This window comes from Setaria italica, chromosome IX (genome assembly GCF_000263155.2).
Source record: "Setaria italica strain Yugu1 chromosome IX, Setaria_italica_v2.0, whole genome shotgun sequence".
NCBI lineage: Eukaryota > Viridiplantae > Streptophyta > Magnoliopsida > Poales > Poaceae > Setaria > Setaria italica.
Window position 1 is genome coordinate 3,919,751 of NC_028458.1, and position 27,748 is coordinate 3,947,498.

The window sequence follows — 27,748 nt, forward strand, 5'->3', positions numbered from 1 at the left end:
ATGATTGCCATGGTATGGACAATAGCCACATGACAAATCTGACATTATTTTTTATGCATGTTTGTGATGAAAGTTTGTCCAACCAAACTAAGTATTCACTAGGGCATCAAAATACCAGGGGTGAATTTCTGAAATTTCCACACGAGACATCTTAGCAATCTTTAAGCATCAGTGAACTAGCGCCACAATTTCTCATCGACATGTGTAGTTTGTATCAACTAAACCGCACATCTTGCTTTCCTATTTGACTCTTGAAGAGGATTAGTCACTGGAGACCAAAGCCGCCACCATCAACTAAATAAAGTGAGCTCAAGTGTAAGACAAAAACTACCACTCCTTTGACAGGCAACAAGGAGATGGAAGCAATCTTCATTTTCAAAGCACAAATCATAAATGACATTGCTACTTATGTCTCAACTCCCATGTAGTCATGTTGCAGTACCTTTAGTCGAGTGTTTGTGCCTGACGATAAACTAGCCAGAGAGAATTTGCATTTGGGTGGCACAAAGCTTTAGTTGTGCACTGATAATCAACCATGAACTTGGAGGAATTCATGCGTAACTGAATGAATGGATCAGTAGAGAAGTTACATCGAGTACGCTAGATCAGACATTTCATTAAGCATCTAGTGGCCGCGCGAGCAACTAGTCCGAGCCATGCCTACACACGGGAGCCTAACCGACATTGCATCGATTTGAGGAGAAGGTTCATGCAGTAGCGGAGTAGTGCACCGAAGGTGTGGGGCACTAACATCGTTGTAGACAGTGGCGGTGGAAGAGGGAGGAAGCTTCAATTCGAACTACCGCGGCAGCGGCGACGGCGGACGACCGATGCTTGCGGCGGCTGACAGAAGAGGTCGAGCCGCCTGCAGTTGAGCGAGGACCTGCAGTGCAGCAGCGAGCCAAGGAGTCGAGCGTAGCCTCCCTGAGATGTGCGTGGGGGCGTCTGATCCTGCTGGTGGGCAGGTGACAACCATCCACGGAGGGTGTTTCGCCTTTTTTTTTTTGGGTATCTATCCGTGTACTACGGGCTACGGACGTGAGCACGCAGGAACCGCGGGTGCCCATATTTGCTGCGCCGTTCATGTTGAACAAAAATGTCAGCAGTTTTATTTATGGAATAAATAATTTTCAGAACAACCCAACCCAACCACGGGGATGTAGCTCAGATGGTAGAGCGCTCGCTTAGCATGCGAGAGGTACGGGGATCGATACCCCGCATCTCCACAATTTTGCTTTTCTTTTTCTAGTTTATTTTCCAACGTATTTGTTTTAACCCGATAGCATCTCTAGTTCTCTACCCCTGTTTGTGTGTTATACCAATTATTTTTTTGATACTGTAATTATACCAAGTTGATCGGAAAGGAGGGGAGCGGGATGGCATGCTGCATCCTCACCAACCGCATGGGCAGCACGGCAGCCATGGCAGTGGGCGCACGGCGAACGAAGACGACCGGCCGGCGCACGGCCAGCACGTAGGCGGACTCCACGGTACGTTCAGCATATTTTATCTGAATCACATGCATGGATTGAACCATGGCACCAAACATTTTCTTTTGCTGAATGAATCTTTGTTTTGTTTGCAGTCCTTCGCTAGTTCATGTATTTTTTTTTTTTGTGAGGGTGAGGTAGTGCTTGTGAGTTGTGACCACAGACTTGTGTAGTGGTGGCTAGCAGTTCTCACGAACATCTGCAAGACTTGGTATATGTTGGAGCTATTGTGTAGTGCAGGGCCGTCCCGGCATAAATCGAGTCCCCGTACCGAACTATAAAATGAGAACTACAGCGAAATAAAGTAATAAAATAATATATAGTATGATAATATAATATATTACATAGAAATATGATACATTAAAAACCATACCTATTTAATCTTACCTATTTAATCTTGGTTGCATAATCTTTATCTGAAGAGCATCATTCTTTTGGTGTTCCTTGAAATGAAATTTTCAATAATAAACTCATATTCGATCTTCTCCAATATGTCACTCTCAAGTGCTATCATGGTCAAATGATTTAGTCTTTCTTGTGTCATTGTAGAACGCAAGTAAGACTTTTAGTAGCTTCAATTTAGAAAAGCTACGTTCTGCAGATGCAACAGTCACATGAATGATTAAGAGAACTCTATATGCAATAATAGTATTGGGAAAAATATCATGTCACTTCAGAAACTTTAGAATCTCAATAGGACCCATATTTTCTTCTGGAATGAAATCTTGAAGAAACATTAACTCCACATACAATTCATTAGCATCAATATCAGATTTACCATCTCTTGTAAGGGCCCCCTCAAGACTTTCACAAGAAGATTTCAAACTATTCTTATCCAATGACTTCAATATGTTGGAAATAAATATGAAACCAAAAATATTCTGGTAACCTTAATACTGTTCAAATCTCGTTGTAAGTGAGAAAATAGATTGATCAACGATATTTAGGAAATAGTTGATTCTAAATGATTCCTCTGCAGTCTGTATGGAAGCATTTGCATCATTTGGGTTCTCATCAAAATGTCTCTTTCTTTTAATCTCTCGTTTCTTTTGAAACTCTTTACCAATATCCATCTCAAGTGCAATTCCTTTGGCTGTCTCCAATACCTCTAAGAAACCAATTTCCCTGTACCCTTTGAAGAACGCAATCAACCCCTTCACTTCCTCAATAGCAACATCAATAAGCATATCCTTTGATTGCAACTGTTTGCTTACTAAATTAATGGCATACAATACTTCATACCAAATTACTATTGCCACTATAAATTCGTACTCTCCAAGTTCATTATTTGCTAGACCTTTAACCTCGCTGCTTGTATTTACATCATTTTCAATATCAGATACCTGAGATTAAAAGAAGCAACATATCATTAGATTTAGAAATGGTCAAATGAATTACAACATTATTAGTATAATATGAAAATATCGAATACCTGAAGTAGAGCCTTCCGGATATCTACATATTGAAATTTAATAGCTTTAACACTTTCAACATGACTCTCCCAACGTGTAGCTGACACTAACTTGAGAGTCCATCCTGTTATGTTATCTTTGAGAATCTGCCATTTCTTAGTGGAATTAGCAAATGTTGTGTAGATGCGCTGGATGATCCCAAAAAAATCTTTAGCTCCACCACAATTCTTGGCCATGTCACAAAGTGTCAGATTAAGGCTATGACAACCACAAGCAGAATAAAAAGCTCTAGGATTTACATCTAAAATTTTTATCTTTACTCCCTTGTTGCATCCTTTCATATTTGCCCCATTACCATAGCCTTGTCCTCTCACATCATCTATATTAAGATCAAGTTGCTTTAGCTCATTCTTTAGCACATTAAAGAGTCCTTCTCCAGTCGTATTGTTTACATCTAAAAATCCTAGAAAGGATTCTTCGATAGAAACATGACCGGAAGATGTATCCACATATATTATAATTAAAGATATGTGTTCTTGATGACTTGCATCAGGGGTACAATCAAGAATGACAGAGAAATACTTTGCACTCTTTGTTTTCATAATAATTTCAGACTTAATAGCAGAAGCAAGCATGTGTATCAATTCATTCTGAATCCTAGGACCAAGATAATGAACCTGCATTTCATCATTTATAATACAACGAACATGCTCTTGAATAACTGGATCAAATTCAGCCAACATCTCTACCAAACCCAAAAAGCTCCCATTGCTATCATCATATAGTTTGCTGTTACTACCACGAAATGCTAGATTATGCTTGGCAAGAAATTTTAGAATGGCAACAATTCTGAATAGAACTTTTCTCCAGTGGTCCTTTTCTTTCTCAAGTTGTCGCTGAGCAGTTTTATCAATAGTTTGATCCTTTTGCAGTCTACTACGCAGCTCATACCAAGCGGTCATATTTAAAACATGATCAGCACTTGCCTCATGCTCTTTAAGTCTAGTGCCAAGATGTGCCCAATCACTATACCCCTCATTTGCCGGATAACCTTTCCGGTTCCCTTTTGTGAATAATTTACAACTGAAGCAAAATACTCTATCGAGCTCTTTAGAATAAACAAGCAAATCCCTATCGCAATGCTCTCCATTTGATAATACTCTAGTATAGAATAGTGCAGAAAATCTTCTAGAATATCTATCCCTAGGACCATTCTGAATTGATAAGTCTTTTTTAGTCCCTTTTCTGCTAAAATGTCAATTTGTTTAGCATCAAGTGAATCCCAATACCTAGGATCAAATATATCAGGCTGAAAAGAATCATCAACATCCTCAATGGGATTAGTATCCAAATTATCACCATCATTATCCATTTGCTCATTGGTGTTGTTATTAAGAGCTTCCTGTATCTCAAAATTATTTTCAGTCTCTGTTTGCCCATGCCCATCTATAGGATCACTATCAGCATTATCATCAATTGGATGACTCTGATCAATTGGATGACTCTGATCAATTTTCTGATTATTGGAGGACACTCGCAATTCTTTTCTAATAAATCTATCCATAGCTCCTTTTTGAGATTAAGTTGATTCTTCCATCCTTTGTTTTTTCTTACGCTTTTGATAAAGTGATTCAAATTTTCTAGATCGGTTTGCAGAAGATATGGCTTTGATCTAGACCAATTCATGCACATGTATACGAAACATAAGAAAATTTTGATTCACTAATCCACGTGAAGCAAGAATGATCAAGTAAAGAAAATTAATATTAGTATATTACCTTGTGAGCTTGTCTTGTCTCGTAGCAACTAGCACTCATGTCCCGTCCAGGAACCAGATTACCAGAACTCCAGAAGCCAGAAGGCCTCACACGGTCACGCCGCTCATGGAGTCAATCACAATCACGCTCCAGTCCACAGCCGCACAGCGGCACGCCGCCACGCTGGCACAGCTCCACGTGCACTTCAGTCTTCAGTGAACAACGATCGATGATGTTAATGTCATGATGATAAATTTACAATTACCAATAGGATTAGGTGAAGCAGTAGTAGAGGCCGAGCGGTCGGCTGCCGGCGCAACTTAGTAACTTACCCTAGACGATTGGAATTTGGAAGCCGCGGAGAGTCAGGGAGACAAGCGGACTGCGGACAACGCGCGACGGCCGACGGGAAAAGGAGCTAGGCACCCAGGCCTTTGGGCTTCAGCCTTCCTTTTGTGACTTAAATTTTGGCCCAGAATTTTGGTGGACATGATGGGGCAATGGGCTGTAGACCTGGAAAATGGAGGCCCCTAAAAATGGAGGCACAGTCGCACGGGCCATACACCCCAGGGACGGGCCTGGTGTAGTGTTCTAGTGTCAATTTCTCACTCCGTTTTAAATTATAGGTCGTTTTGATTTTTCTATATTCATAGATATTATTATATATTTAGATATAATGTATGTCTAGATACATAATAATATCTATGAATATAAAAAAAAATCAAAAGGACGTATAATTTGGAATGGAGGTAGTACATGATTACATCTTGTTTAGGTTCACAGGCTGAATTGGATGTTCCTTATGTTAGTTTACCTTTTGTTTTATTTTTTTGGTATCTTTGTGTTGTGTAATCCAAATCTTGGTCATCACATTTGTATCATAATTTCACTAATTTATAAAAAGTCATCAGCCGATATCTAGGGCGCTCATGTGTATGTACCAATCGGTTATGTAACGTGCGCACTTACTAATTTCTAAGCATTAGCTAACACTCCATCCGTCTCAAAATAAGTGTTTTTAATGTTATAAAATTTTATCACACAAAGAGTGCACCAATAAAAAATATAGAAAAGCACATGGTACCAATTAAATGATTAATTGATGCTACCTTTTCTAATTTCAATGCATGCACATTTGTTTAGATCATAGAACCATATATATAGCATGACTTTTGATCACAATACTTTGAGTAATTATGTATAAACAAATTATTTCTCACGACTAATATTGTGTGTAAAATTTGTTAGAAATGTACTTATTTAGGGACGAGGGGTAGCCGTTTAAAGGGTTTTCAATGACAAGGGGCCAGGGAGCCCCTTTGTGTACATGTAGCTCCATCGGCTAACATACTTTATGAAGTACTCCACACATATTAACATCGGCAGATCCTAACTATTAATCTATATGCATAGTACTGCAGAAGATATGAGTCTCAACATGAGGGCTGAGGCCATGAGATCATGGTGGCTATAGGCCCATTAGTGGTTGTATGACAGTATGCATAGCATGGGAGATGTGAAGGAAGTGGATGGCGTGAGAGGAGTGTCAATAAAAACGAGGGAAGACCAAAGCTACTAGTCCCCCGCTTACAAAATGTAGTTCGCTTTATTTTTAAGTTAAATTTTGCTAACTTTGATCGAGTTTGTAGGGAAAAAACATCAAAGTCTACAACATTCAATTGACTAATAATCAAATCCACCATAAAATACATCTTTATAGTGTATTTATTTGGTATTCTAAATGTTATTATATTTTTCCTATAAACTTGATCATAAATAACTTTGACTTATAAACTAGTTAAAGTAAAGTATAATTTGGAACATATCGCCATTAGTAATGTTTGTATTCGTAGAAAAGTTTATTAAATTAGAATGAAATAGCATGAAAGCTAGAGCAGGTGGGCCTGTTTGGTAGAGCTCTATCTTATTCTAATTCTCTATGAAAATTGATAAGTGATTCTCTTTGATTCTCTAGTATTAACTCTTAAAATTAGAACGAAGAATCACTTCATAGAATCAGCAGAGAATTATTTCTAAACACACCATAGAACAACCATGAGCCTTTTGAAAAATGAGCCTTTTGAAAAAGGATTAGGCGACTTTCAAATGAGTTCTCAGTCGATGATTGTTTCGACCAATGAACTTTTTAAGGAGTTCTTAGCTAATCAACTTTAACACGCGTTTGCCACGCTCAAACAATTTGGCCAATTTGCAAATCACGAGACGCTGACAAGTGATAAAGACGGAAAATATTAGACCACGCTTCCCTCGCGCTCTATACCAGCACTTGCACTTGATTTGCCCGGAGAAACAATCCAGGTGATCGTGACGTCTTGACCTCCCCTTCAGCGGGCCCCGCCACGTCCATCCTTCCCTCGAGGCCCACCCGTAAGTGAAAACGCGACAACGACTGCGTGCATGTAGCAAGCACCCTCCTCGTGGGGCCCGTCGTGGCAGTGGCTCGCGTACGGCGGCGCAACGGCCACTTCGGGTGGGAACCCCGAGGGTGGGGGTCTTCGGAGGGCCCACAGTCCAGTGTACCGCTCGTCGAATCACATGACCCGCGCCGCCGCTCCCCCTCCCGGAATCGCGAATCAATTTCTGCTAGTAGGATTTCTTCCCCCAAAGCCACCAACCAGCCTTTTCCACGGCACGCTGCTCGTGCTCGACTCCTGCTCCTCGCGATCGGAGAGGGCGCGCCGGCTCACCGTCGCTTCGTCTTCGTACCCCCGCTGCTCTTTCCCCGGTATAATCTCTCCTCCGAGCCTTTCCCTGAACTTCGATGGCGGGTGGTTTGGACTTTGGAGCGGCGATGTGGAATCTTAAGCGCCTTTTCTTTTCCACCCCTGCTCTTCTTTTCGTCTCAAAGATAATCATGGGAGATGGGGCTTTACTGTAAGAAAAGGGAGGCGGTTTTTTAGGTCCAGGAACGGCGGATTCGGGTGGTTTGCTTCTTTTCCGAGTCCAATGTTGGTTTATGAATGGCGCGATGAATCTTTGGGGGGTTTTGAAGCGAGGCTGCGAGGCAGAGGGAGGCTACCGACGAGTTCTGGGTCTGATTCTCTCCTGGGCGGGGAGATAAATCATCCTGCCTGGTTTCTTGGCGAGGAACCGACAAATCGGTCAATGTTTGTCGTGAAGTGCTCTGATGATTGAAAGATGCTGTTTCGGTTAATGCTCTTCTTCTGCAAGTGTTACTGTCAAAGGTGTTTTTTTTTCGTTGTAGCTTGGACTTGGAGTCTATATTGCAGAGGTCCCCTCAATTTTTTCTGCACTGTAGCAGGACAATCGAGCAGGTAGCTGGGCTGTAGAATACCTTACGGTATTTTGCTGTAAATGAGTTCAATGGAAAGTTTTGCTAAATAATATGATTCATTGGATGATTAAGGAGTACTGTATTATGTTATCCAGGAGTGGTTAGAATTCATAAAGGAGGAAAACTGTTCCAGTCAATCAATTTTAGTAACTGGAATTGCTAGCCAGAAATGTCTAAATATCTAGGTCCAGTTAATTCTATCATCCAAGTACAATGGTTTAATTTGTACCTGAAATGAAACATTTGAACTTGTTTCGCTGGCCTTGTTCTCATATGCATTGCGTGGATGTAGTCTGTTTGTTCCTTTTTTTTCTTTAATCCATGCTTGGAATGTGATGGGACATGGCGTTTAACTTGCCTTCATAAATTCCAGTGAGCTTAAAGTTATTGAGGATGTCAGAACGTTCTGAGAGTGCAACTGAAAAGATTATGAGCAGCATCATTGACACCATTGCTGACAATCTTCCTAAGCAGAAGTCTGGGCAATTTGGTCCAGGCTCGGTCTCTGACAAAGTGAAGAACAAGCTGTTTGGTCGTCAGAAGACCCTGCATGGAGCTCTGGGTGGTGGAAAACGTAAGCGATCTGCTTGTTGGTATGTTTAACTCTGATTGTGCGGACATGTCTGATGGTCTCTATTTGTGATTGTAGCTGCTGATTGCCTGTTATGGAGGAACAAGAAGATATCATCAAGCGTTCTGGCTGTTGCAACAGCTATCTGGGTTTTCTTCGAGTGGCTTGATTACCACTTCCTGACAATCGTTTCATTTGCCCTTGTTCTTGGAATGGTCGTCCAGTTTGTCTGGTCCAATTTCTCAAACATGCTAAGCGGGTATGGAATTTTGTAAAGCATCTGAATAGTATGTTCCTTGACATGATAATTTGAAACGTGTTTTGTACTTTTAGATCTCCTTCTCAAGTGCCCCGAGTTGAGTTGCCTGATGAGCTGTTTGTGAACATTGCTGTTGCAATTGGTGCGCAAATAAACAAGTTCCTGAGCTTCCTTCAAGATCTGTCTTGTGAAAGAAACTTGAAGCATTTTGTAGTGGTATGTGAAACTTTTCTGCATATCCATTCAAATAGCTATGATCAACACACATTATGATAGTATGATCAATTTCAGTCTTCCACATTTAAGCACTATTATTCTATCTGACCGTCCCAAACAGTCATTTTAATTGAGGTGCTATGTTTTCTTTCAGGCGATTGCTGGACTGTGGGCTGCTGCAGTGATTGGAAGTTGGTGCAATTTCCTGACAGTTATATATATTGGTAAGAAGGCTATAGCCTGTAACTTCCGTTCTTGTCAGCCACAATTTTACATTTTTGCCAGTCGGCAGTGAGAAAGAATACTCTATTCCTATTTTCTAAATGCAAGTATTTCAGCTAATGTAGTACTGACAAAGATATTGGATTACCTGGAACAGGATTTGTTTGTGCTCACACACTTCCAGTGCTCTACGAGAAGTATGAAGACCAAGTCGACAATTTCCTCTACAGCCTTCTTGGTCTGCTGCAAGATCAGTATCAGAAGCTCGACCAAGGTGTCTTGAGCAAGATACCCAAAGGGAACCTGAAGGCTAAGAAGAACGAGTAGTTTAGCAGCTGGATGTCAAGAATGAATGGGCTGGTGAACTATTGCTGTGCCCTCTTGTGCGTTGCAAGCTTGTATCAATTGTTACTTGAACGCTGCGTGTGGCTTTCTGAACATGGGCGCTAGTTCATTGCCCACCGCCACCGGGTTTAGACTTCTAAGCTGCAATGTATGTCATCTACTATTCGTGTTCTGACTCATTTACATTCCTTCTCCTATTACTTGTGGGATATTGGCTAATTGGCAAGTAATGAAGTGTGCCCATGATTCATTTCTGAAAACTGGAAGTTGCGGGCATGCTCTTTTTTCTTCTTTGTTTCTATAAGAGTCTGCCTTTTCTCAGACATTCTCAGACAAGCTCAAACTGCAAGGATAAGTTCTAGCATATAAATATGTATGTAGGACTGATGTATTCCTTGTTTCTCAATTAAATTAACTCGATAAAATTACATAACGTTTTCACAAAATGAAAGCCTTCATCCCGTGACTGCCAAGGACTACGTAAAATGGCTGAGAACATGTCTTAAGAACGCTATATAAACTGAAACATCCCTTGTATATAAAAACAAATGAAAACAAAGCCGAAACGTGAAAAAACCTGTAAGGGAAAATGTGAATCAAGAAGCAATGGCAGGTTTGGATGTACTAGAAGCCATTAAGCATGAATCATCTTGATCTGCGTAGTTCTGAATTCTGAATGCTAAACCAAGTAGCTTAACTTACGTGATAGATGCTTCACGCCTGAGACATGAACAGCAGCAGTCAAAACGATCAGTTCATTCAGAAAAAGGAATGCAGGTCACCGCGATCCAACCTAACTGCTCTCCATCCATGCTATAAAACTTGCAGAGAGAGACCATGCCATGCGTCTCCTCACCGATCACCTCACCGGCGGAAGCAAAGGGAGCCACAAGAAGCTCCGCGCGAAGCAGCAACAAGCCATGGAGCAGAAGCTGCTGTCCGTCCTCCTCCTCCTCGCCGTCCTCTGCGCCGGGCCCTGCCACGCCCTGCGCCTCCTCAACGACGCCGACGGCGGCCGGGAGTTCTCCTTCGGCTCCAAGGCCGCCGCAGCGGGGGCCGCCGAGACCGAGCCGCTGGACCCGTCCCTGAGCGACGACTACGAGAACGAGATCAGCCACGTGGAGTTCGAGCCGGAGCTCGGCAGCGTGGCGCCGCACGCCACGGCCGCGGCGGCGCCCGTGCCCGCCGCCGCGACCACGGCCACCGTCACCGTCGCCGCCGCGGGGCCGGCCCCGGAGCCGGTGAGGGCCCGCAACGCCGCCGCAGCGGAGAGCGCCGCCGGCACCCGGAGCATGAAGTGGTGGCTGCCGCCGTCGACCATGCCGTCGTTCCCGCTGTTCCCGAACCCCGGCGGCATGCCCGGCATCCCGGGGCTCCCGATGCCCGGCATGCCGTTCCACCCCATCGGCGGCTGGGGCGTGCCGGCGCCGCCCGACCAGTCCCCGCCGGCACCCCCTGCGGCCGCCGCAAGCACCAACGCCAACGACCCGAACGCGAACGGCGGCGTCAACTGACCAGCGAGCTCGCTGCTCGCCTCTATATGATCGGCGCGCCGCGGTGGACGGTGCTAGAGCTCACCGTTCCTTCTCGGTTCTTATCACTACTCGTGTCTCGCCTACTACCACCGAGTTCACCCCTACTAAGGCCTAGTCGTGCCTCGTGTGTGTTCGCTTCGAATGTTGGGCTGTGAACTTGATTGTTACCATGTTGTTGGCCGCATGAACTTGTGTTGCCTTCAACGAGGGCGTGCCATTTGTTCTGCTGCTCTAACTTACACGAGTGAGATAGACAAACCTGCCGTGACTCTACTGCTACAAATATAGGTTCTTGTAGCATGAAAAAAGTTACTGTGCTGATATGTTGTCAATATACACGGATCTTATATGCGCTCGTGTCTTACAATTGATTAATGTTTGACAAACTTTTTCTTTATGACCATTGTTCAAAATTGGCAAAAAACGAGGACACAAAAGAAGCATTTCCTCCGTTCCAAATTATTCCTCCGTTCCATATTAGTCATTTTGATTTTTCTAAATTGAATATTCAGTACTCTCATCGCTTATCTCTCTCTGAAAAGAAAGAGATAAGAAAGAAAGAAAGAAAGAAAGAAGATAACGCATAAGCATGGGCCTCATATTTGCACAGAGGCCCATTAGGCTGAGAAACCGTCCCTCGCCAAGCACTCCGGCCTGTTCCGTCCGTTTCCAGATCGGAGCCCACCGACTAGAGCCCTGATCCGCTTCAAACTCCCCGCACCGGCAGATCTCGGCCGTCCATCAAGCCATCACGACTAGGGTTTTTGCTTTCCCCAGCACCCAGCCTCTATAAATCAGAAGCCCGAGCCAACGCCGCCACCATCCCCGTTCGTCCCCAACTCGCCAAATCCGCAGCCGCCGCAAGCACAGAGACCCTCTAGATCGAGCGCGAGCTCCACCCCCGCCGCCGCGATGAGGGCCAAGGTTCGTCTCGATTCTGTTCCTCCGCCTCCGTTGCGATATCGTTTGCTGTTTCGATGATGCCATGACATTGCGTAGTAGAATTAGAGAACTAGTGCTGTCCTAGGGTTTGGTTCTAGAAGCTGTGCTATGCGTGGTTTCTGCTGATTTTGTCTTCGATTCGAACGGTTATGCTATGCTGTTCTCTATGATGACGAAACACAGATGACGAGTCTGACGAAATCCATTCCATTAAACCATGGGGACAATCGAGGCATTTGTCTGAGAGAACACTGATCTGCTAGAAAAAGATTTGTTTCGTCTATGTCCTGTTTTAAATTTCGGTTTATTTGTTCGCAATTGTTTCGGCAGTACTGGCATAATGAGGAAAATCCTTATTTTTCTGATATAGTTGATGATAAATACCTCCTACTCATTCTGAATGCCAGAACACTGCCTGTTACCCCTGTTTTGTTTTGTTTTCTTTTTGAAAGAGGTACCTTGTTTTGTTGGTAGATTAGATAAGGTTTGTTGGCTTTTGCCATGTTCACTCTAATCGGACAGATTCAGATCTTTTTTTAGGAATCCTTAACATTTTTCGCAAAAAATAGTAATCCTTCATTGCTTGATGTTGGGATATGATGAAGAACCTTTGGTCCGTGTTTCTGATCAACCCTTGATGAGTAAACCACTCCTAAAGAATCTGATCCCAAACAATTTATAAAAATAATTGTGCCTTGTTCTGTATATTTATCTAATCCGATAAATTTGCCTGACACGAAGGATACTGATGCATCTTGGCTTGTTCTGATGTTCAGTGGAAGAAGAAGAGAATGAGGAGGCTCAAAAGGAAGCGCCGAAAGATGAGGCAGAGATCCAAGTAGGCTTGCCTGGAGGATGAAGGGAACTGTCTGTTGCATTGTGACCTAGGCTTGTTAGGATGATCACCCCGACGTGCTTTGGTGTAGATGCAGGAGATGTTTACCTTCTTGGGGTCTAGTTTTATTTTTAGCTCATCAAAACTCTGGTCATGTTCTAAGGCTGGGTTTTATGTAATGTGAGGATAATATGTTGCTTTGTGACTGAGTTTATGCAGTTAAACGAGATTTCTGGCACTAAAAAATATACTTACTGCCTATCTGTTACCCTTGTGATCGGTAGTTGTTTCCGTTATCTGTGCTGTTTTCTCACGCGCTGTGGCAATTTTCAGAATCTCAGGATGTTTTGCATTGCTCCATGGTGTAGATGGAATAGTTGCTTTGTTTTTGGTTGAGGCATGACTGCATCACTTGTTGATTACAGAGCAGAGAGCGCTGGGGTTTATGAAGTTACATTGGATTTGTATTGCTGTTGAGTTGTTAATTACTGGAGTTTTATATCTCGTATAGCTCTGGTGTTCTACTTTGCTTCGATAAATGATGCCATTTTAGCAGGGCGATTCTAATTCTGCTGTCAGCTCCTGATATGTCATGTTGAGATCACTCCATTGAGATTATGTGAATCTTGAACTGTGTGCAATTCGAAATTGTAGAAATAATTGACTGCTTTGGGATGGGATTTGGGTTTGCAATATGTGGAGGAACAACATAGACCTGTCTGGTTCAAACAGGCGTCAGTGAAAAAGCCTTCAGTGAACTCGTGGCGTCGACTCGTGAACTCTGAAACAGATGAGGTGCAGGTGCACAATAGAGACGGCTGGCCTCGCACCTGCACCAGCACCAGCACCACTCCCTTATCCGCTGGGCCTAGCATGAATTTGTTCGTAACCGTTTATATTCCTGCCAGCCTGATCCCTGCACTAGAACTGAGAGCTTCTCAACTCATCCGTTAATGGAGGCCATAGTCAGGGCAGGTGTATCTTCCTCGGCGCCGGCGCAGCTACGCCCGTGCCCGATGCCGTGCCGCAACCGCTGCCTACCGTCCTCCGTGCGCCGTCCCGGACGCCGGGGAGTTGCCTGCTCGGCCTCGGCGGCCGACGCCGACGTCGTCGATCTCTTCGATGCCGCCAAGCTCACGGTATGGTAGTGAGATACCTCACCGTTCGTTCGTGAGCAAGCCGTGTATGTTCTCCAACGAATTTTTGTTCTCTGTAGGTGGACAGGTTCGTGCAGAGCGGCATGGTGGTCGGGCTAGGCTCCGGCCCGGCGTCCGCCCTGGCGGTCCAGTACCTCGGCACGCGCCTCCGCCGGGGATCTCTCACCGACATCGTCGCAGTAACCTCGTAAGTTCTGAATTTCTGATTGCCACTGCATCATCTGTTCCTTCTTCGTCACAGACTCAGAGTAACCTAGTAACTCTGAATTTCTGTTTTCTGATTGCCACTGCATCATCTGTTCCTTCCTTTGTGCATGAAAGTGCTTCTTTTCTCATCAGACACTCGAATCAGTTTGCATCTAATCAGCTCTTGGGATTGATTGACCAGCCAGGTCCGTGCTCAGTGCGAGCGAGGCAGACAAGGCCGGAATACGGGCTAGCAGCTATCAGGAAGGAACCCAAGTGAGTATGCGCAGTGCTGTACGCCTGTAACCATCAGCTGTAAACCTCTTCTTATAACACGGGAAGAACAGCATCTGAAACTGTGCTCTGCTCACTGACGTATAGATTGATTTTGCTTTCACTGATGCTGAAGTAATCGAAGAGGGCACGCTGGCTGCCGTCATCGGGCGGCGCAAGACTGAGAGTGGAGAGCCCTCTTTCATGGTGGAGAAGGTATTTGACTACTTAATCAATGTCTTCAGAGTTAGCACGTGCATGAATTTCTGATCGATAATCATTCGTATGTAGGCGACAGTAATAGACGCATTGCATATCTGAACCATTTATTTGATTTCAACCATGTTGTCCCATGTGTTATACAGGCAATGGTTAAATCAGCTGATAAACTTGCCTTCATCACTGGAAATGACAAATACCTGACAGGTGTCGAGGGTTCCATTCCAGTCATAGTTAAAAGTGTAAGGGAAAAAAAATCCTGTTGCTTCAGATATGGTCAGTTTTATGCAATGTTTATGAAGAGAGGAACAGATGATTTCAGGGAAATTGGATAGACACTGCTGAAGAGATCGACGATTTGTTCCTAGGGGATGCAGAGGTGCCCTCATCCATACGAATACTCAATAGTTAAATTTTCAGAACTCGAATACCTGCTGGACTGCTGAAACTGAAACGCTCATGAATGTTTGGTCACCATTGTATGCGATTTTCTGATCAGGTTTGGAGGAGGCCATCATTTGGGACTGCCGGTCCACTAGGGGGTGATCACCCATTGGTCACTAAGGAGGGTCATCACGTTCTTGATGTGATCTTTACGACTCCAATCCCAGATCTAGGTAAGCTGATGGAAGATCATTGCAACAAAGGGGCTAAACTCATCTTGAGTCCATTAGACCATTTCTTGGGCCAAAGCTTTAGCTGGTTGCTTTGCCATATTTATTGCAGGTCAGGTAGCAGAGAAGTTGGACAAAGTTGCTGGCGTTGTGGATCATGGGATTATTTGTAGCAACCAGTAATTTTCTTAACGCAAGCATACACAATAATATTTTTAATTAATTTTGTGGGGATGGTTTACGGAGGTGTGTTTCAGGTTTTCTTTTTCCCAAAAAGGTGCTTCTCAGTGTTCTAACACGCTGCATCTCCTGCCCTGCAGATCGTATGCGGTGATTGCATCCAAGGGGGAAGTGCAGGTTATTGAGGAGAAACCCTCGGTGATACCGTAGCGCTGCAGAAATCTTCCAGTTGCCTGCAGAGGCGCCATTTTTCTCCACACATTCCGGATAAGAGTACTTCCAGGTTGGCTGGAAAATGCCCGAGAGTTAAATAATATAGTAGCACCAAATGTAATCTCTTCAGTATCCAACACTCTATGCACCAGTATGCAAAACCTTCCACTTCGTGTGCAATGAAGATCAACAAATCTGCAGTCACAGACTGTTAACATGCCGAAAACACCATTTTCCATGGCAGGTTACTGATAACTATGCTCGTAGGTCCAAGAAAATTAGTTGGGCAGCAAAGCAAGTATGCTTGACAGAATGTCGACTGACAAATACTAGCGCTTTGCATTTTCATCCAGGATACATAAAATGGCAGTGTTGAACCGCAGGACTTCCTCTTCCTGGATTCTTGTCCCACATGTCATAGAAACATTTTCTTGCCAAATTTTTTCACAAATGTGGCTTCAATATTGCTAGCCAAAATTATTTTGGCAGCCACAAGTCGCCTAATATTAAGGTTAGGAACCAACCAAACAGAAAGCTCCACCTCCCAGCTCCAATCCAAGCAGCCGTCAGAGACATACAGTACTAATAAAACTTTTTTAGGGAATGCTATTGTTTCGCCCAAAAAGCAGAAACTGCAAGCACAAGTGCACAACATCTTCAGTTCCCCAACTATGCCTGAACTCTAAAAAACACACACAGATCAATACAATTTCTTGATTCATATGGCTCGTTCTTTCTAATCATGTGACACGGCAAAGTTCTTGCCGTTATCCCGAATAAAAAGATATAATCCATACGGCTCACAGATATCTCTAAATAAACACAACTAGCAATCATATTTACGCTGCAACCTCAGCACACAAGGAACGTCTGTAAGCAACTTGAAAAGATGTGTCATTATCTCCTTACTCCTGCTTTTTCTCCAACACCACCTTCTTGCTGTCGAAGAAAAACAGTTTAGAACAATTTAGAAGACGTGCAAGTTCCGTCGAGTTTAGCTAGAGACATTAGTAGGTTTCATGAATTCAGCAGGCATATACAAATGAAGGGCGTGGTTGTATCACGGTACAACAACCTGAGTAGCCGCAGGACATCGCCTCCAGGCAGTCACATGAAGATGCCACTCCTTGGCGTCTCGTTGCCCGGAGGAATCACCATGGCGAAGAAATGGGAAGGCAGCTCCGTGAAAGTGAAGCCATCCGAGCGTCACTACTTAAAACGATTTGTAGGGCACCCCATATTTTATTTTTATAAGGATAGGCGAAATTGCTATCCGCATCTACAAAACGGATCGTTATTGTAGCATACGGCCTACCCGTGGAGAACCATTTGTAGGGACGGGTCACGGGACGACCCGCCCCTGGGGGGCGATTTCCATGGGCGGGCGATGGGGTGTCCCGCCCATGGAAATCACAATTTGCAAGGGGTGAGTGACGGTATCACCCGCTCCTGAAAATTATTTCCAGTAGCGAGTGATGACGTGGCTCGCTCCTAGAAATGGGTACAATTCTTGATGCATGAATGCGCCATAGACATCCTTAGCAGAACACTTTGCATGGTGCCTCATTGCCTTCTTGAATGTGAATATGGTAAGAAACAAGTTCACAAAAATATAAACCGTAGCTCAAAAAATAAGTGTCATATATAAACCAACATATAAATCATGTCACAACTCAACATAACTACAACCAAATGATATGATAGATCCCACAGAACAGATAAGACATGTCACATTACATATAAAGTTCATAGATCATAACTCAACATAACCAAATAAGAAATTCCACGCAACAGAAACAGAACCAAGATTCATTGACAAATAACACTACTACACTATCCATTTCTTCACTTAGCATTAGCTACTCCTAAGCCAAATATCCCAAGCATGAAACCTACAATCAAGGTCACCACAGTAGTAATGACAGCCATGTTGCATGCACCCCAACAGTTTTTTTTTTCTGGCCACAACAACCTTGTTTTCTTTCCCAGAAGATGCTTCAACTCTCCCACTTCCAACTTTAATTTATTAACATTCCCTTTCATTTCTCCACACTGGATCTTCAATTCACACATCTCCATCTTCATATCACAAATTGCTAATTTTATTTGACTTATCTCATTCAACATACTAGTGCTTGCCGACGGCTCAGGAGGCTGAAATCCAGCACTTGACTGAGTTGCTGCTGTTGCTGTTCCTGGAGCAATACTCGCCAATTGATAGTTTGGAGGCATTGAATGGGGAAATTTTTTCCTTCAAATGGTTCAAGTACTGAGGTTCAAACCAGTATTGGTCATATGTTCTAGAATCTCCCTACTTCAACAACACAAATGCAACTCAACCCTATGGTTCCGACACGGTTGATTCCATGATGTTAGGGTTGCAATCTTACCTTAGTGTTGTTGGGGCACTTGTAGAAGATGTAGCCCCCATTGCTCCTGAGCCAAATCACCCTTATTCCGCACTTATGGCAGTCGACGAGGGGAAGTTGCACGAACTGGTTGCGACTTGGTACCAATGATGGGCAGCTGCTTGACATAACCTTCACTTGCTTGTTCTCGACGGATGTCGAGGAGCTAGAGGACAATGAGAAGTCCAACAACTTGCCTTGCCCCCCTTGGCCTCCTTTGCGGTGGCGGAAGCTGTGGCGGCGTGCGACAGCGGTGGAAGCTATAGCGGCGTGGCTGCGGCGGCGAAGGTGAAAGCATAGCGGTGGCATGCCCGCATGGAAGGAGGTGCCGTGGGAGGAGAGCACCACGGCGGTGGCCCGAGTGCGGAAGGAGGCGCCGCGAATGGAAGGCACCGTGGGAGGAGGGAAGGAGGCGCGACGCTGCGGCATGGCGGTGGAGGCGTCGCGGGGAGGCGCTGCGGCGGCGGAGCACGCGGGGGAGGGGAGCGACGCCGGAGCGGGGGCGGAAGGAGGGGCCGGGGAAATTTTGACAGCCTAACGGCGTCCCGCGGGCTTCTCCAAAAATTTGGCTTAGTAACCGTGGGCGCCACTATATATAGGGTGGCATTAGCACCACCTGGAAATCATTTCTCCATTTTTTTCTAAAATGTATTTTGGAGCTATTAAATGATCTCAAATGCAAAAGTTGTCAACTGCAAAGTTTAATATCTCGTTGAGCTCCACAATTTTGATATAAAGTTTTGATTTATCCAAGATGAAATGAAAATTTCAAAAAATACATTCACTAAACACATTCACATGTACTCATACATTCACATATACTTTGCAGTGAAGGTGTGTGTTTAGTGGATGTATTTTTTTAATACAAAATATTTTTAATTTCATCTCGGATGGATACAAACTTTATATCAAAATTATAGAGATCAATGAGATATTAAACTTTGCCGTTGATAACTTTTGTATTTAAGATCATTTAATAGTTCCAAAATACATTTTAGAAGAAAAATAAAAATGGAGAAAATATTTCCAGCCATCGCCCGCACTTGGAAATCGTTTCTAGGAGCGGGTGGTGACGTCACCCGTCCATGCTAAATGGTAGCTTATATATGGTGGCGCTCACGGGGACTTAGCCAAATTTTTTCTTGAAAAATTTAGACGTTTAACATTTGAAATTGAGGTTCAACATTTCTAAAAAATATAGGTTCAACTTTTTTTTGAAAAAATGTTGGTGAACATTTTTTTATCTAACATTTTTCCAGTTGAAATGTTGAATAGACCATCATTAGTTGGATCTTGGTGGCTTTGAAATGGAACGATCTTGGTGGCTTTGAAATGGAACGGAACTGCGAAGCTAAGCTTTATATCATCAGTTGGACCAGTTGGACCTTGGTGACTTTGAAACGGAACGGAACTACGAAGCTAAGCTTTAGCTCAAACGCTTATCCATCTTACAGCCGGTAGACTAGTAGTAACAGGGTTCTCTAAAAAAAATAAAAGTAGTAACAGGGGGAATGCGCTTGATAGGTGATAGCAGCATAAGATCATCTAGAAGTTTTTTCTCCAACAGAAAAGATAAAGAGCTGCTGCCAGATCCTTCACCACAGCAACCAGCGGAGGTAACAAATGACGCATCAGCTGAATGACTCATACAACAAATAGCACATCGACTGAAGACACATACAACGAATATGAGGATGAGAACAAGGAACCTTTGCCAGCCTCAGGAGCTCAGGATCAGTGAATCCCTGACCCCGAGCGCTGATGCAACCTGAGCAAGTCCAAATTGCAAATTCAACAGATCAATTTGATTAAATGACCACCAATCCACCATATATCCTCCAGCAAGCTGGTCACTAGTACTGTATCAGAAGATGTTTACAACAACCGAACATCCTGGGGTTTCCAGACAACACCCATTTTCAAGTTGCATCTCGCTATCAGAAACTGGCCTAATATACTCTTTCCCCAACATGCATAGTGCTTTTTTTTTTTATAATTTCTTCAACGAAAGGAGGACTTAAGTACAGCAGGGGAGACAGGACAGCTAGTAAGGTAGAGTAGAACAGCCATTGATAGCCCCCCTGTTGAATTTGATGCTGAGGTTTTGTCTAATTGAAGAAACAGCATTGCCACCTAACTAGAGATTTTTTCCTCCAGCTAAAGTCAAAAGTCCAAAATTCATACTCTGACACCGCCTCTATTCTGAATCGCTCTCCAGGCTTAGAGCCTTCAAGCCTCTAGCCCTCTGCATGATGTTTCACTCATGTAAGTAACAAGCATTCAACAGAACAGAGGTAGAATACATGCTTCTTGAAGCAAAACAAATTTAATTGTATCCAGGTTACCTTTTTTGAACTCTTCTTCTCTCGAACTTCATATCTCTCATGTGACAGATCTGACAACCAAGCTCCTGGGCTCACCATCTGTGATTATACCGCAAAATGAATCAGACAACAGTGTAAAAAAACAGAGAGCACTATAACAGCAACAAAGAAAACAGAAGTTGAAATCAAGTTTTTGAGCTTGATCATTACAAGCAAGCACTTCTGCATCAGCTTGGGTCTTTTCTTTGGCCTCTGTGGGAGCTTGCAGCCCTTCATTGCCATGAAATCCTCCTCCTTCTCCTTGTTAGACAATGCAATGAAGAACCTTGGCAATGCAGTGGTTCCCTTGTCCTCGGTTAAACCACCAAAATCGAACCCATTCCCCTCAAAAGGAAATGGAGAACCCCTAGTGGAGTAATACCGGTCCTTCTCTGGGGAGAGTGCCATTGACTGCTTGTACTCGTTCGCTGGTGAATCCGATTTCCTGCTCACATAGTAAGGTATTTTGAGCACTGTACTAGGGCACCTGATGGTATTGCAGCGGGCAATTCGAATAAAGCCTGAATACACTGAATCTACCTGCGTTGAAGGGTGCTTGGGCGGCGTGGCGAACGAAATGGTGCGATGTCAGCTCCGAGAAGAGGCCGGGTTGCACGGGGCACAACACGTCTAAGAACTTCAGATGGCGAGGGTGATGGTGAGCCGTCATCGCGCGTCTTGACACAGCGCAGCCGCTTCCGGCTTCCCCATTGCAGGAAGAGGTTTGGCTCGCTGGGAGACCTCGAGGGCCTTGAGTCCTTCACCTCCTGATCCATCCGTACCCTGAAAATGAACGCAGGTAGTTAGGTACCGAGTAGAAACTTAAGTCAATGGAGCAACTTCGGATCAAAGTTCCAGTGGATTTTGGGAAGAGAGGAGGATGGGCACTCAAATCAAAGCAAAATCTTGCCCCGAAATTCATCAACAAAAAAAATCCTGCCCAACACACGAAGCAAGTGCCCCCTCTCCATCCAAACACCTAGTGCCCTCTTATCTTACCATCACCAGCTCGAATGAGAAAAGAAATAGAACTCGATCTTATCTGAGCACATCTGCTTTGCACAAGGACTCTAGAAGGGGGAACGGAGCATGCACTAGAACTAGAAAGCGGAGAAAAATACTTGTTTTATTCCAAAACAAATCTAATCCTTCTCTTCAAAAGGTATCCGCTAGCTGATACAAGCAAATCAGACGCCCCCAAGCAGGGACAGACCCAAGGATGGCAATCTTTACACAAAAAACGAAGTTTGCCGGTTGTAATACATTTGCAACTTCGAATTGGGTCAGATCCGAATACCAATAGCTTTGGGGCGCTCAGTTTCGCACAGCGGGAAGGGACGAGATGGGGCGGACGTACCGGGTGGGTGCTCGTCGGCGGCGAAGGGCCCGGCGAAGACGGGGCAAAGGGCGGCGCCGCTCGCCCAGTCGGCGCCGCAAGGCCACGAGAGAGAGGACAGGAAGGGGCAGGCAGGCAGACTGAGAGAGAGAGCTGCACGGGAGGAAAACAAAAGATTAGGGGTGAAGGCGCACGCGGCACGCCGCAGTCAGCGACGCGCTCGGGCCGTGTCGAAGCAGTTCTCGTTCGGCCCAAGAAGGTCCCGTTCGAATAAAAAGAAGCCTGGCCATATTTGCCGTGTTGGTTGTTTGTAGCACTCGGCCCAACGTTGGATTGGGGCCTGGTCCGTTCGAACAAAAGCCTGATCTGACCTGTGTGCGTGGGGGGCATCTTCCAGCGTGATCAGAAATCTAGGGAATCCAACGAAGGAGAAAAAAAAATCAACCTTCACATATCCTATAAAAACCACCCGGAGATCTAGAGAATTTACAAATCACAGGGCAACTCTACCATATATCACCAAAAAAAATCTGAAATTTAACTTATCACCTAGCACTGCTACCACATCACCACGCACCTGTACAACATCACTTAGAGAGACATGTAATTTAACATATCGCGCTACCATATCAACAAGCAATGCAAATATAACACATTCACGGCGCGCGACACCAAACAATCATGTTAGGCAAGGATCATAGCAATGAATTACTTGGGAGACATCTCCCAAAAAAACACTTGTGGCCTGTTCGCTTCAGCTTATAAGCCGGCTGAAAAGCTGAAACGGCTGATTTGTTGTGAGAGGAAAACACTGTTTGGTGGCTGATAAGCCGGCTGAATAAGCTGAAGTGAACAGGCCGTTAGTTTTTAATGTTTCACAGGTGCATTAAGACTAAATCGCTATTATAGATAGGCAATGATTATAGATTGTAGTAATATCATGAACTGCAGAAGCAAAACAAGCCACATGAGATATCTTTGCCAATTTGAACATTGTCATTAATATGTCACTAACCTAATAAGTGCACATCCAGCATGGTACCCTGATTCCAATTCATCCTTCACAACAAAAAAGAAGAAGCTTAGAGCAATGATAGGCTTATATCTATGTCACGTTAGCTAGAGAATTTCAAAACTTGTAAATCAACCTAGCTAGAGAAATATAGAAATAAGATTTCACGAATTCAAAAAGTAACTGAACAATTCAATCAAATCAAGTGGTGCAGTGGTAAAACTTATAATTAACAATTTGGGCAGCCGCAAGACTTTACTTCGGGTCAATGACTATTGGGTGAAGATGTCTCTCAAATTTCTTTGGCCTGGCAGTGATAGGCGTCCAAACCAATAGACTCTCGAGATAGGCAGCTCAACATTTACAGATGTAATCCTCCATAGGATCCTCCTTCTCTTAGGCTTCTTATCACTACCATCCACCATCAGGATGGAAAACTTGGGCTCCATCGCCGGCACCTGTTCTTTCTTAAGCTTCACAGCCTCCAGAGATCTTTGGCTAGGAACTTCTTATAACTCCTCCACATATTGGTTGCAGGATCAAAGTTCCACACAGAGATGTTGACATCGCCAAGTGGCTAGGAATGATCAATGTACACAAACTTGATAAAGCTGACAACATAGGCCATCATCCTGGTCATGGGAAATGCGTCTGATAGCTCAAACCTAGGTTTCGTCCACCTCTCGTCAGGCGACCTATGAACCCAAAATCCACTACTGCACCACCGTCAGCTAGGGCCAATTGCAGTGCGCGAGTCGCTTGTGCTACCGCTGCAGCTGCCCAGCGCAACTGCTCAGCTGCAAACCCCAAACAGCTGCAACCTGATCACTAAAGCTAATGACTTGCACAACAAACAAATACAGAACCAATAGTTTGTATAGTAAAAGAACAGTCTCACTGTTCTGGTTGTTGTATAGCTGCAGCAAGCTGTTCCGAGCACTGCTGACATCGGCGGCGAACAAATCCTGAAACGACTGCTCTGGGAGGTTCCACCTTAGCACATGCTATCGACACTGTTCGTCCGTAGGTGCAGGCAGTGACCAACACAGACAACATCCTCCGTGCGCCGCTCCATTTGCTTTCATGCCGCAAAGCACGTCATAGTTGACTCGGATGTACAAGGCTGAGATGAAGTCCGGGGTGGAGTCAATGAGGCAGGCCTAGAGGGTGAGCCCCTCCACCACCCTCTGGCCATGCACTTTGCAGCTGGAGGACTTCTTGATCGGGCAGTTGATGTTCGTCCACTCCTGCTGTAGCCACAGAGGTTGCGCGGGAGGCCTTTTTCATATCACGAAGCGCTTCAACTCGAACGAGGACGACACATATTTTGTCAGCGCGAGCCATAGATGGGGGAAATACCGGGCTGTGGCCGCAACCACGGTTTTCGCACACGCGGCGGTGGCCATGGCTAGCGCACGAAGTTGTACGGTGTAAGAGGATGAGGGACCCACATGCTTCGTTGCATGCGGGATTCACGTGGATCCAACAGGTGGATGGTGGATGTAGTGTCAAAAAACATATTGTGACACGCGAATACAACTTTTTTCCCATTTTTCCATTTATACTCAAGTAAATATCATTTATGCGTATAGGTCATGTGCATTAGTTGTTTAACAACATTTGCAAAAATTATGACAAACATTATACATATAAATTGTATATATCATAAAGGTTGTGCTATAAAATTTATTGTAAGGAAAAATACGCATGTAAATTGTTTGTATAAGTTATGACTTTTTAAAAATGAAAATTTGAAGTTGTCCTTTAGAATTGCACTTGGAAGTGCTACGCATAAGTTATGCATTCCATTAAAGTTGTGCTGAAAAATTATCTAATAAGAATTTTTAATACGAAGTTATGTGTATAAGTTATGATATTCCAAAAAATAAAAAGTTGTTGGAATTTATTTTCCGAAAACTAGAAAGTTCGAAGAAGTGTAGTGGGCTGTCGGGAATCAAGCAGCCCTCCTGGTGAGCGCGCTCCATTAGTGTTGGTGCTGTTATATATCAGCGAACGTGATAAAAAAAACCCCATAGAATTGGTGCTGCTATATATCACCGAAGGTGATAAAAAACCCACTGTTGCCTTCATTTTCACCCAGCAGCTCCCTCCGCCTCGGCACAATGAGTGGCCCACTCGAGGTCATTCTCCTCCTTCGGTCCTTCCTCCCGATGAACACAATACCACCGCCTTCTTCCCCCGCGCCGCCATCCTCCTCCATCTCCGGTGGTAGGAGATACCGGATCCGCTGCCCCATCGCCCTCTCCTCCAGTTCACACTCCTCTCTTCTCATTCGCCCCCCGCACCAACCTCCTGCACTGTCTCCGACGGCTCCTGCCGTCAGATTCGTCGCCACCGGCCGCCATCGCTCTAACCCGGCTCTGCCGGGGAGCTCACCGCTATGGCCCTACCTCCTCCACCGCCCATCGATTGTCCTCCACCACCTGCGGCTGGCGGCACCCCACCGCCTCGCCACCACCTCCGGCTACCTTCCACCCAAGACTTCCCCTCTACAACCGGAAGCTCACCGGCGACCCTAACACCACAGCAACCTGAAACCGAACCCTAAGCTCCTAACCCTAGCCATGGCCTCAGCGGCTACGGGAGGAAGACGACGGCAACATTGCTCGGCCATCGTGGGCCGTCGTCCGCGCCTTCATGCGACAACTTGCAAATTTGTCGCCTTCACCCATTAGCATTGCCCGTGATCAGAACAGTTGGCCAGGAAACCAGGTATAACCACGCGGCAGCATATAGCATACAGATACTCGAGGACCATCCCAACCAAAACGCGTGGACGTTTCGTTAGTTCAAACATTCCTCCGATCGCTCTAGCCTTCAGCACTCCGCTGGCTTTGAAAAGTGAACCCAGATCGCTGACTACGAATTTTGACGAACCCTGGACGAGTCATTTCTTGACGCAAAGGAAGAGGACACACGGTCAGGCAGAAAATCCTCTAGAAGAAGTCGAGACTCGTACGGCGCGTGCCCCCGGCCGATTCAAAAAGTTCATCTCCGTATGACGCAGCCGGTCCGGTCCAAACACCGAAAGCAACGAGGCCGTCAACGCTTTCCATCACCGTCTGGGCTTCGTTCCGTCCGACCGACGCCACACCTCACGTACTCCCTCAAGTCATCATCTGCGTCCCAGTCTGTATCACATGCTCTGCTGCAGCTGAACAGCCCTGCATACTTGGTGGAGGGGAAAGGTAGGCGACGGAACCAACGCAACCTCTGACCTCTCTTTTCGGCAAACCATGGCGTCGTGGCTGTTGCTCCGGAGGATCCAATCTGCTGGCCGTCTATCCGGCGGCCATGGCCGGCTGCTCAGCTTCAGGGGCGGCGAGGGGCTCTGCCGTCCTCTTCCCCCGGCGGGCGAGCCATCAGTCTGCAGCAGTGCCTACGGGCAAATCAAGACAGACACCAGGATCACGGTTTGTTCCTTTCCTCCCTTTCTCAAGTTCAATTCCAGAATCATAGGACCTAGTTAAATTTCGGTTTTTCATACCTTCCAAGAAGAAATGCGTTCAGATAATTTCATCTGGACCATTTCTGTGTCTTCTTCTTTGCGTGTATGTATCCATCGTTTCTGCTGAAAAGTCTTCTGATGCTTATTTCAAAAAAAAAAACGGTCTTCTGATGCTTGCTGCTTGCGATATACGTGCAGAACCATGAGCCACATCTCGACAGGTTTTCAGATCCCCAGGTTGCTCATGAGGACCGTCAGTTCATTCAGTTCTTGGACAGGATGCTGGATGCGATGAGGAACCCTCAAAGTCTTGCGCTAATACATCGTGGGAGGCTGGCAAGTGGGCTGAAAGCATTGGATGATGACATATGAGCCAAGTTCCCTCTGCAGACATACAAGAGCCGAATAAACGTGAAAATTTGTGTTGTGTAAAATGATCCTGCTGTGTTTTCTGACTAACATTGCACAAGTTTAGTGTGTTGAGACTGATGCTGTTTAGGTTCATTCCTAGTGGATGAGAACATCAACTTACTTGAAGCAATTTCATCTCTGAAGTGGGAACTGTTTTTCAATATCAAATTGCCAATAATCTATAATAAATTGTAGGCTTACCTTTGCTCAAATGTTTTGGCCAACTCAACGGCCAGTAGAAGCGAAGAATACATCATCTGCACTCATACTTGTGCCTAAGCTTTCATGTTGGCAACATGCTAGCAACTAGCACTTCAAGCATCCGACAACAATTATCACAGGCTCACAGGAAGACATCTGAACATGCCAAGCTTCTCTTTGAAAATGTCGATATCAAATAATAACTTTCCACATTTTTTTCCTTTGGTCTTTCGCATCTTTTAATGCTTGAGATCAGGTAGATATCCCTAATTCCTTACTGGCTGCATTGCATATGATGCTTCAGATGACAACAAAGGGTTGGCAAAAGAATTATGCTATACAAAATAAAGTATTAAGTTTAATTTAAAACTCGTACCTGGAGAAACAAAAAAGATAAATTATGTTAAGGGGTAAATTGAACCAAATTGCATAGTTTAGGGGTAAACTGAACCAAGAAATAGTTTAGGGGTTATCCAGACTTTGTCTATAGTTGAGGGAAATAATTTAAATTTTTTTCCTAAGTTTAATAAGAAAGAAAGACATATAAACTAGGAACTGCAGAACTTGCACAGGAAAGTGTCACCATTGGCCACTCATGAATCGAATGAGCTTGCACACTGGTATCAAGGCACCATATCACATATCAGTGCAAAAGAAATGTAGGGACAACACACGGACCTGTCAGCATGCCATGGAACAATTTTAATTTCCGTATAAGTGTTTGAACAGAAGAAAGAAAAAATAAAGAGAAATGGAAATTTTATTTCCGATGACTTCTAGGTATATCCTCGCCATAAATAGGGATG

General features: G+C 44.6%; 5 protein-coding genes, 1 long non-coding RNA gene, 1 other non-coding gene and 1 pseudogene across 7 annotated transcripts; 6 read left to right on the forward strand and 2 right to left on the reverse strand.

Annotated features, from left to right (window-relative positions):
• Positions 1 to 1,153: 1,153 nt before the first annotated feature.
• Positions 1,154 to 1,226, forward strand: TRNAA-AGC. Its single transcript has one exon. It is a non-coding gene; the product is annotated as a tRNA-Ala (tRNA).
• Positions 1,227 to 1,990: 764 nt separating this feature from the next.
• On the reverse strand, positions 1,991 to 4,466 carry LOC105915098 (annotated as a pseudogene).
• A 2,734-nt stretch (positions 4,467 to 7,200) lies between these two features.
• On the forward strand, positions 7,201 to 9,848 carry LOC101777008 (reticulon-like protein B8). Its single transcript, XM_004981485.2, has 6 exons — positions 7,201 to 7,405; positions 8,349 to 8,549; positions 8,625 to 8,805; positions 8,880 to 9,021; positions 9,176 to 9,245; positions 9,401 to 9,848. Exons 1-6 carry the CDS (start codon positions 7,216 to 7,218, stop codon positions 9,568 to 9,570), a joined length of 954 nt encoding a protein of 317 aa, XP_004981542.1. The 5' UTR covers positions 7,201 to 7,215; the 3' UTR covers positions 9,571 to 9,848.
• A 495-nt stretch (positions 9,849 to 10,343) lies between these two features.
• LOC101769079 (U1 small nuclear ribonucleoprotein C-like) lies at positions 10,344 to 11,472 on the forward strand. Its single transcript, XM_004986150.2, has one exon. The coding sequence runs from the start codon at positions 10,431 to 10,433 to the stop codon at positions 11,100 to 11,102; it is 672 nt and encodes a 223-aa protein (XP_004986207.1). The 5' UTR covers positions 10,344 to 10,430; the 3' UTR covers positions 11,103 to 11,472.
• A 421-nt stretch (positions 11,473 to 11,893) lies between these two features.
• On the forward strand, positions 11,894 to 13,177 carry LOC105915208. Its single transcript, XR_001164960.3, has 2 exons — positions 11,894 to 12,047; positions 12,842 to 13,177. It is a non-coding gene; the product is annotated as an uncharacterized LOC105915208 (long non-coding RNA).
• Positions 13,178 to 13,739: 562 nt separating this feature from the next.
• On the forward strand, positions 13,740 to 15,968 carry LOC101777690 (probable ribose-5-phosphate isomerase 4, chloroplastic). Its single transcript, XM_004981486.3, has 9 exons — positions 13,740 to 14,039; positions 14,117 to 14,244; positions 14,450 to 14,519; positions 14,625 to 14,732; positions 14,882 to 14,977; positions 15,058 to 15,114; positions 15,235 to 15,352; positions 15,462 to 15,528; positions 15,670 to 15,968. The coding sequence occupies exons 1-9, from the start codon at positions 13,854 to 13,856 to the stop codon at positions 15,737 to 15,739; spliced, it is 900 nt and encodes a 299-aa protein (XP_004981543.1). The 5' UTR covers positions 13,740 to 13,853; the 3' UTR covers positions 15,740 to 15,968.
• Positions 15,969 to 19,933: 3,965 nt separating this feature from the next.
• LOC101778105 lies at positions 19,934 to 21,997 on the reverse strand. Its single transcript, XM_004981488.3, has 5 exons — positions 21,871 to 21,997; positions 21,054 to 21,296; positions 20,685 to 20,958; positions 20,496 to 20,573; positions 19,934 to 20,395 (listed from the first exon to the last, which is right to left on the reverse strand). Exons 2-5 carry the CDS (start codon positions 21,287 to 21,289, stop codon positions 20,348 to 20,350), a joined length of 636 nt encoding a protein of 211 aa, XP_004981545.1. The 5' UTR covers positions 21,290 to 21,296; positions 21,871 to 21,997; the 3' UTR covers positions 19,934 to 20,347.
• Positions 21,998 to 26,017: 4,020 nt separating this feature from the next.
• LOC101778774 lies at positions 26,018 to 26,953 on the forward strand. The gene is made up of 2 exons (XM_004981489.3): positions 26,018 to 26,295; positions 26,529 to 26,953. The coding sequence occupies exons 1-2, from the start codon at positions 26,119 to 26,121 to the stop codon at positions 26,700 to 26,702; spliced, it is 351 nt and encodes a 116-aa protein (XP_004981546.1). The 5' UTR covers positions 26,018 to 26,118; the 3' UTR covers positions 26,703 to 26,953.
• The last annotated feature ends 795 nt before the right edge of the window (positions 26,954 to 27,748 follow it).

Excerpts from the sequence above, each read along its gene's own strand:
- LOC101777690 (XM_004981486.3), top strand. The coding sequence starts at position 13,854 with ATGGAGGCCATAGTCAGGGCAGGTGTATCTTCCTCGGCGCCGGCGCAG. Across the intron at positions 14,978-15,057 it reads TTCCAGTCATAGTTAAAAGT|GGAAATTGGATAGACACTGC; the intron begins GTAAGGGAAAAA and ends AGATGATTTCAG. Across the intron at positions 15,529-15,669 it reads GGGATTATTTGTAGCAACCA|ATCGTATGCGGTGATTGCAT; the intron begins GTAATTTTCTTA and ends CCTGCCCTGCAG.
- LOC101769079 (XM_004986150.2), top strand. The coding sequence starts at position 10,431 with ATGCGTCTCCTCACCGATCACCTCACCGGCGGAAGCAAAGGGAGCCAC.
- LOC101777008 (XM_004981485.2), top strand. The coding sequence starts at position 7,216 with ATGACCCGCGCCGCCGCTCCCCCTCCCGGAATCGCGAATCAATTTCTG. Across the intron at positions 8,806-8,879 it reads TTCTCAAACATGCTAAGCGG|ATCTCCTTCTCAAGTGCCCC; the intron begins GTATGGAATTTT and ends TTGTACTTTTAG. Across the intron at positions 9,246-9,400 it reads CCTGACAGTTATATATATTG|GATTTGTTTGTGCTCACACA; the intron begins GTAAGAAGGCTA and ends TACCTGGAACAG.
- LOC101778774 (XM_004981489.3), top strand. The coding sequence starts at position 26,119 with ATGGCGTCGTGGCTGTTGCTCCGGAGGATCCAATCTGCTGGCCGTCTA. Across the intron at positions 26,296-26,528 it reads AGACAGACACCAGGATCACG|AACCATGAGCCACATCTCGA; the intron begins GTTTGTTCCTTT and ends ATATACGTGCAG.
- LOC101778105 (XM_004981488.3), bottom strand. The coding sequence starts at position 21,289 with ATGGATCAGGAGGTGAAGGACTCAAGGCCCTCGAGGTCTCCCAGCGAG. Across the intron at positions 20,959-21,053 it reads CCAAGCACCCTTCAACGCAG|GAAATCGGATTCACCAGCGA; the intron begins GTAGATTCAGTG and ends CTATGTGAGCAG. Across the intron at positions 20,396-20,495 it reads AGAAGAAGAGTTCAAAAAAG|AGGGCTAGAGGCTTGAAGGC; the intron begins GTAACCTGGATA and ends AACATCATGCAG.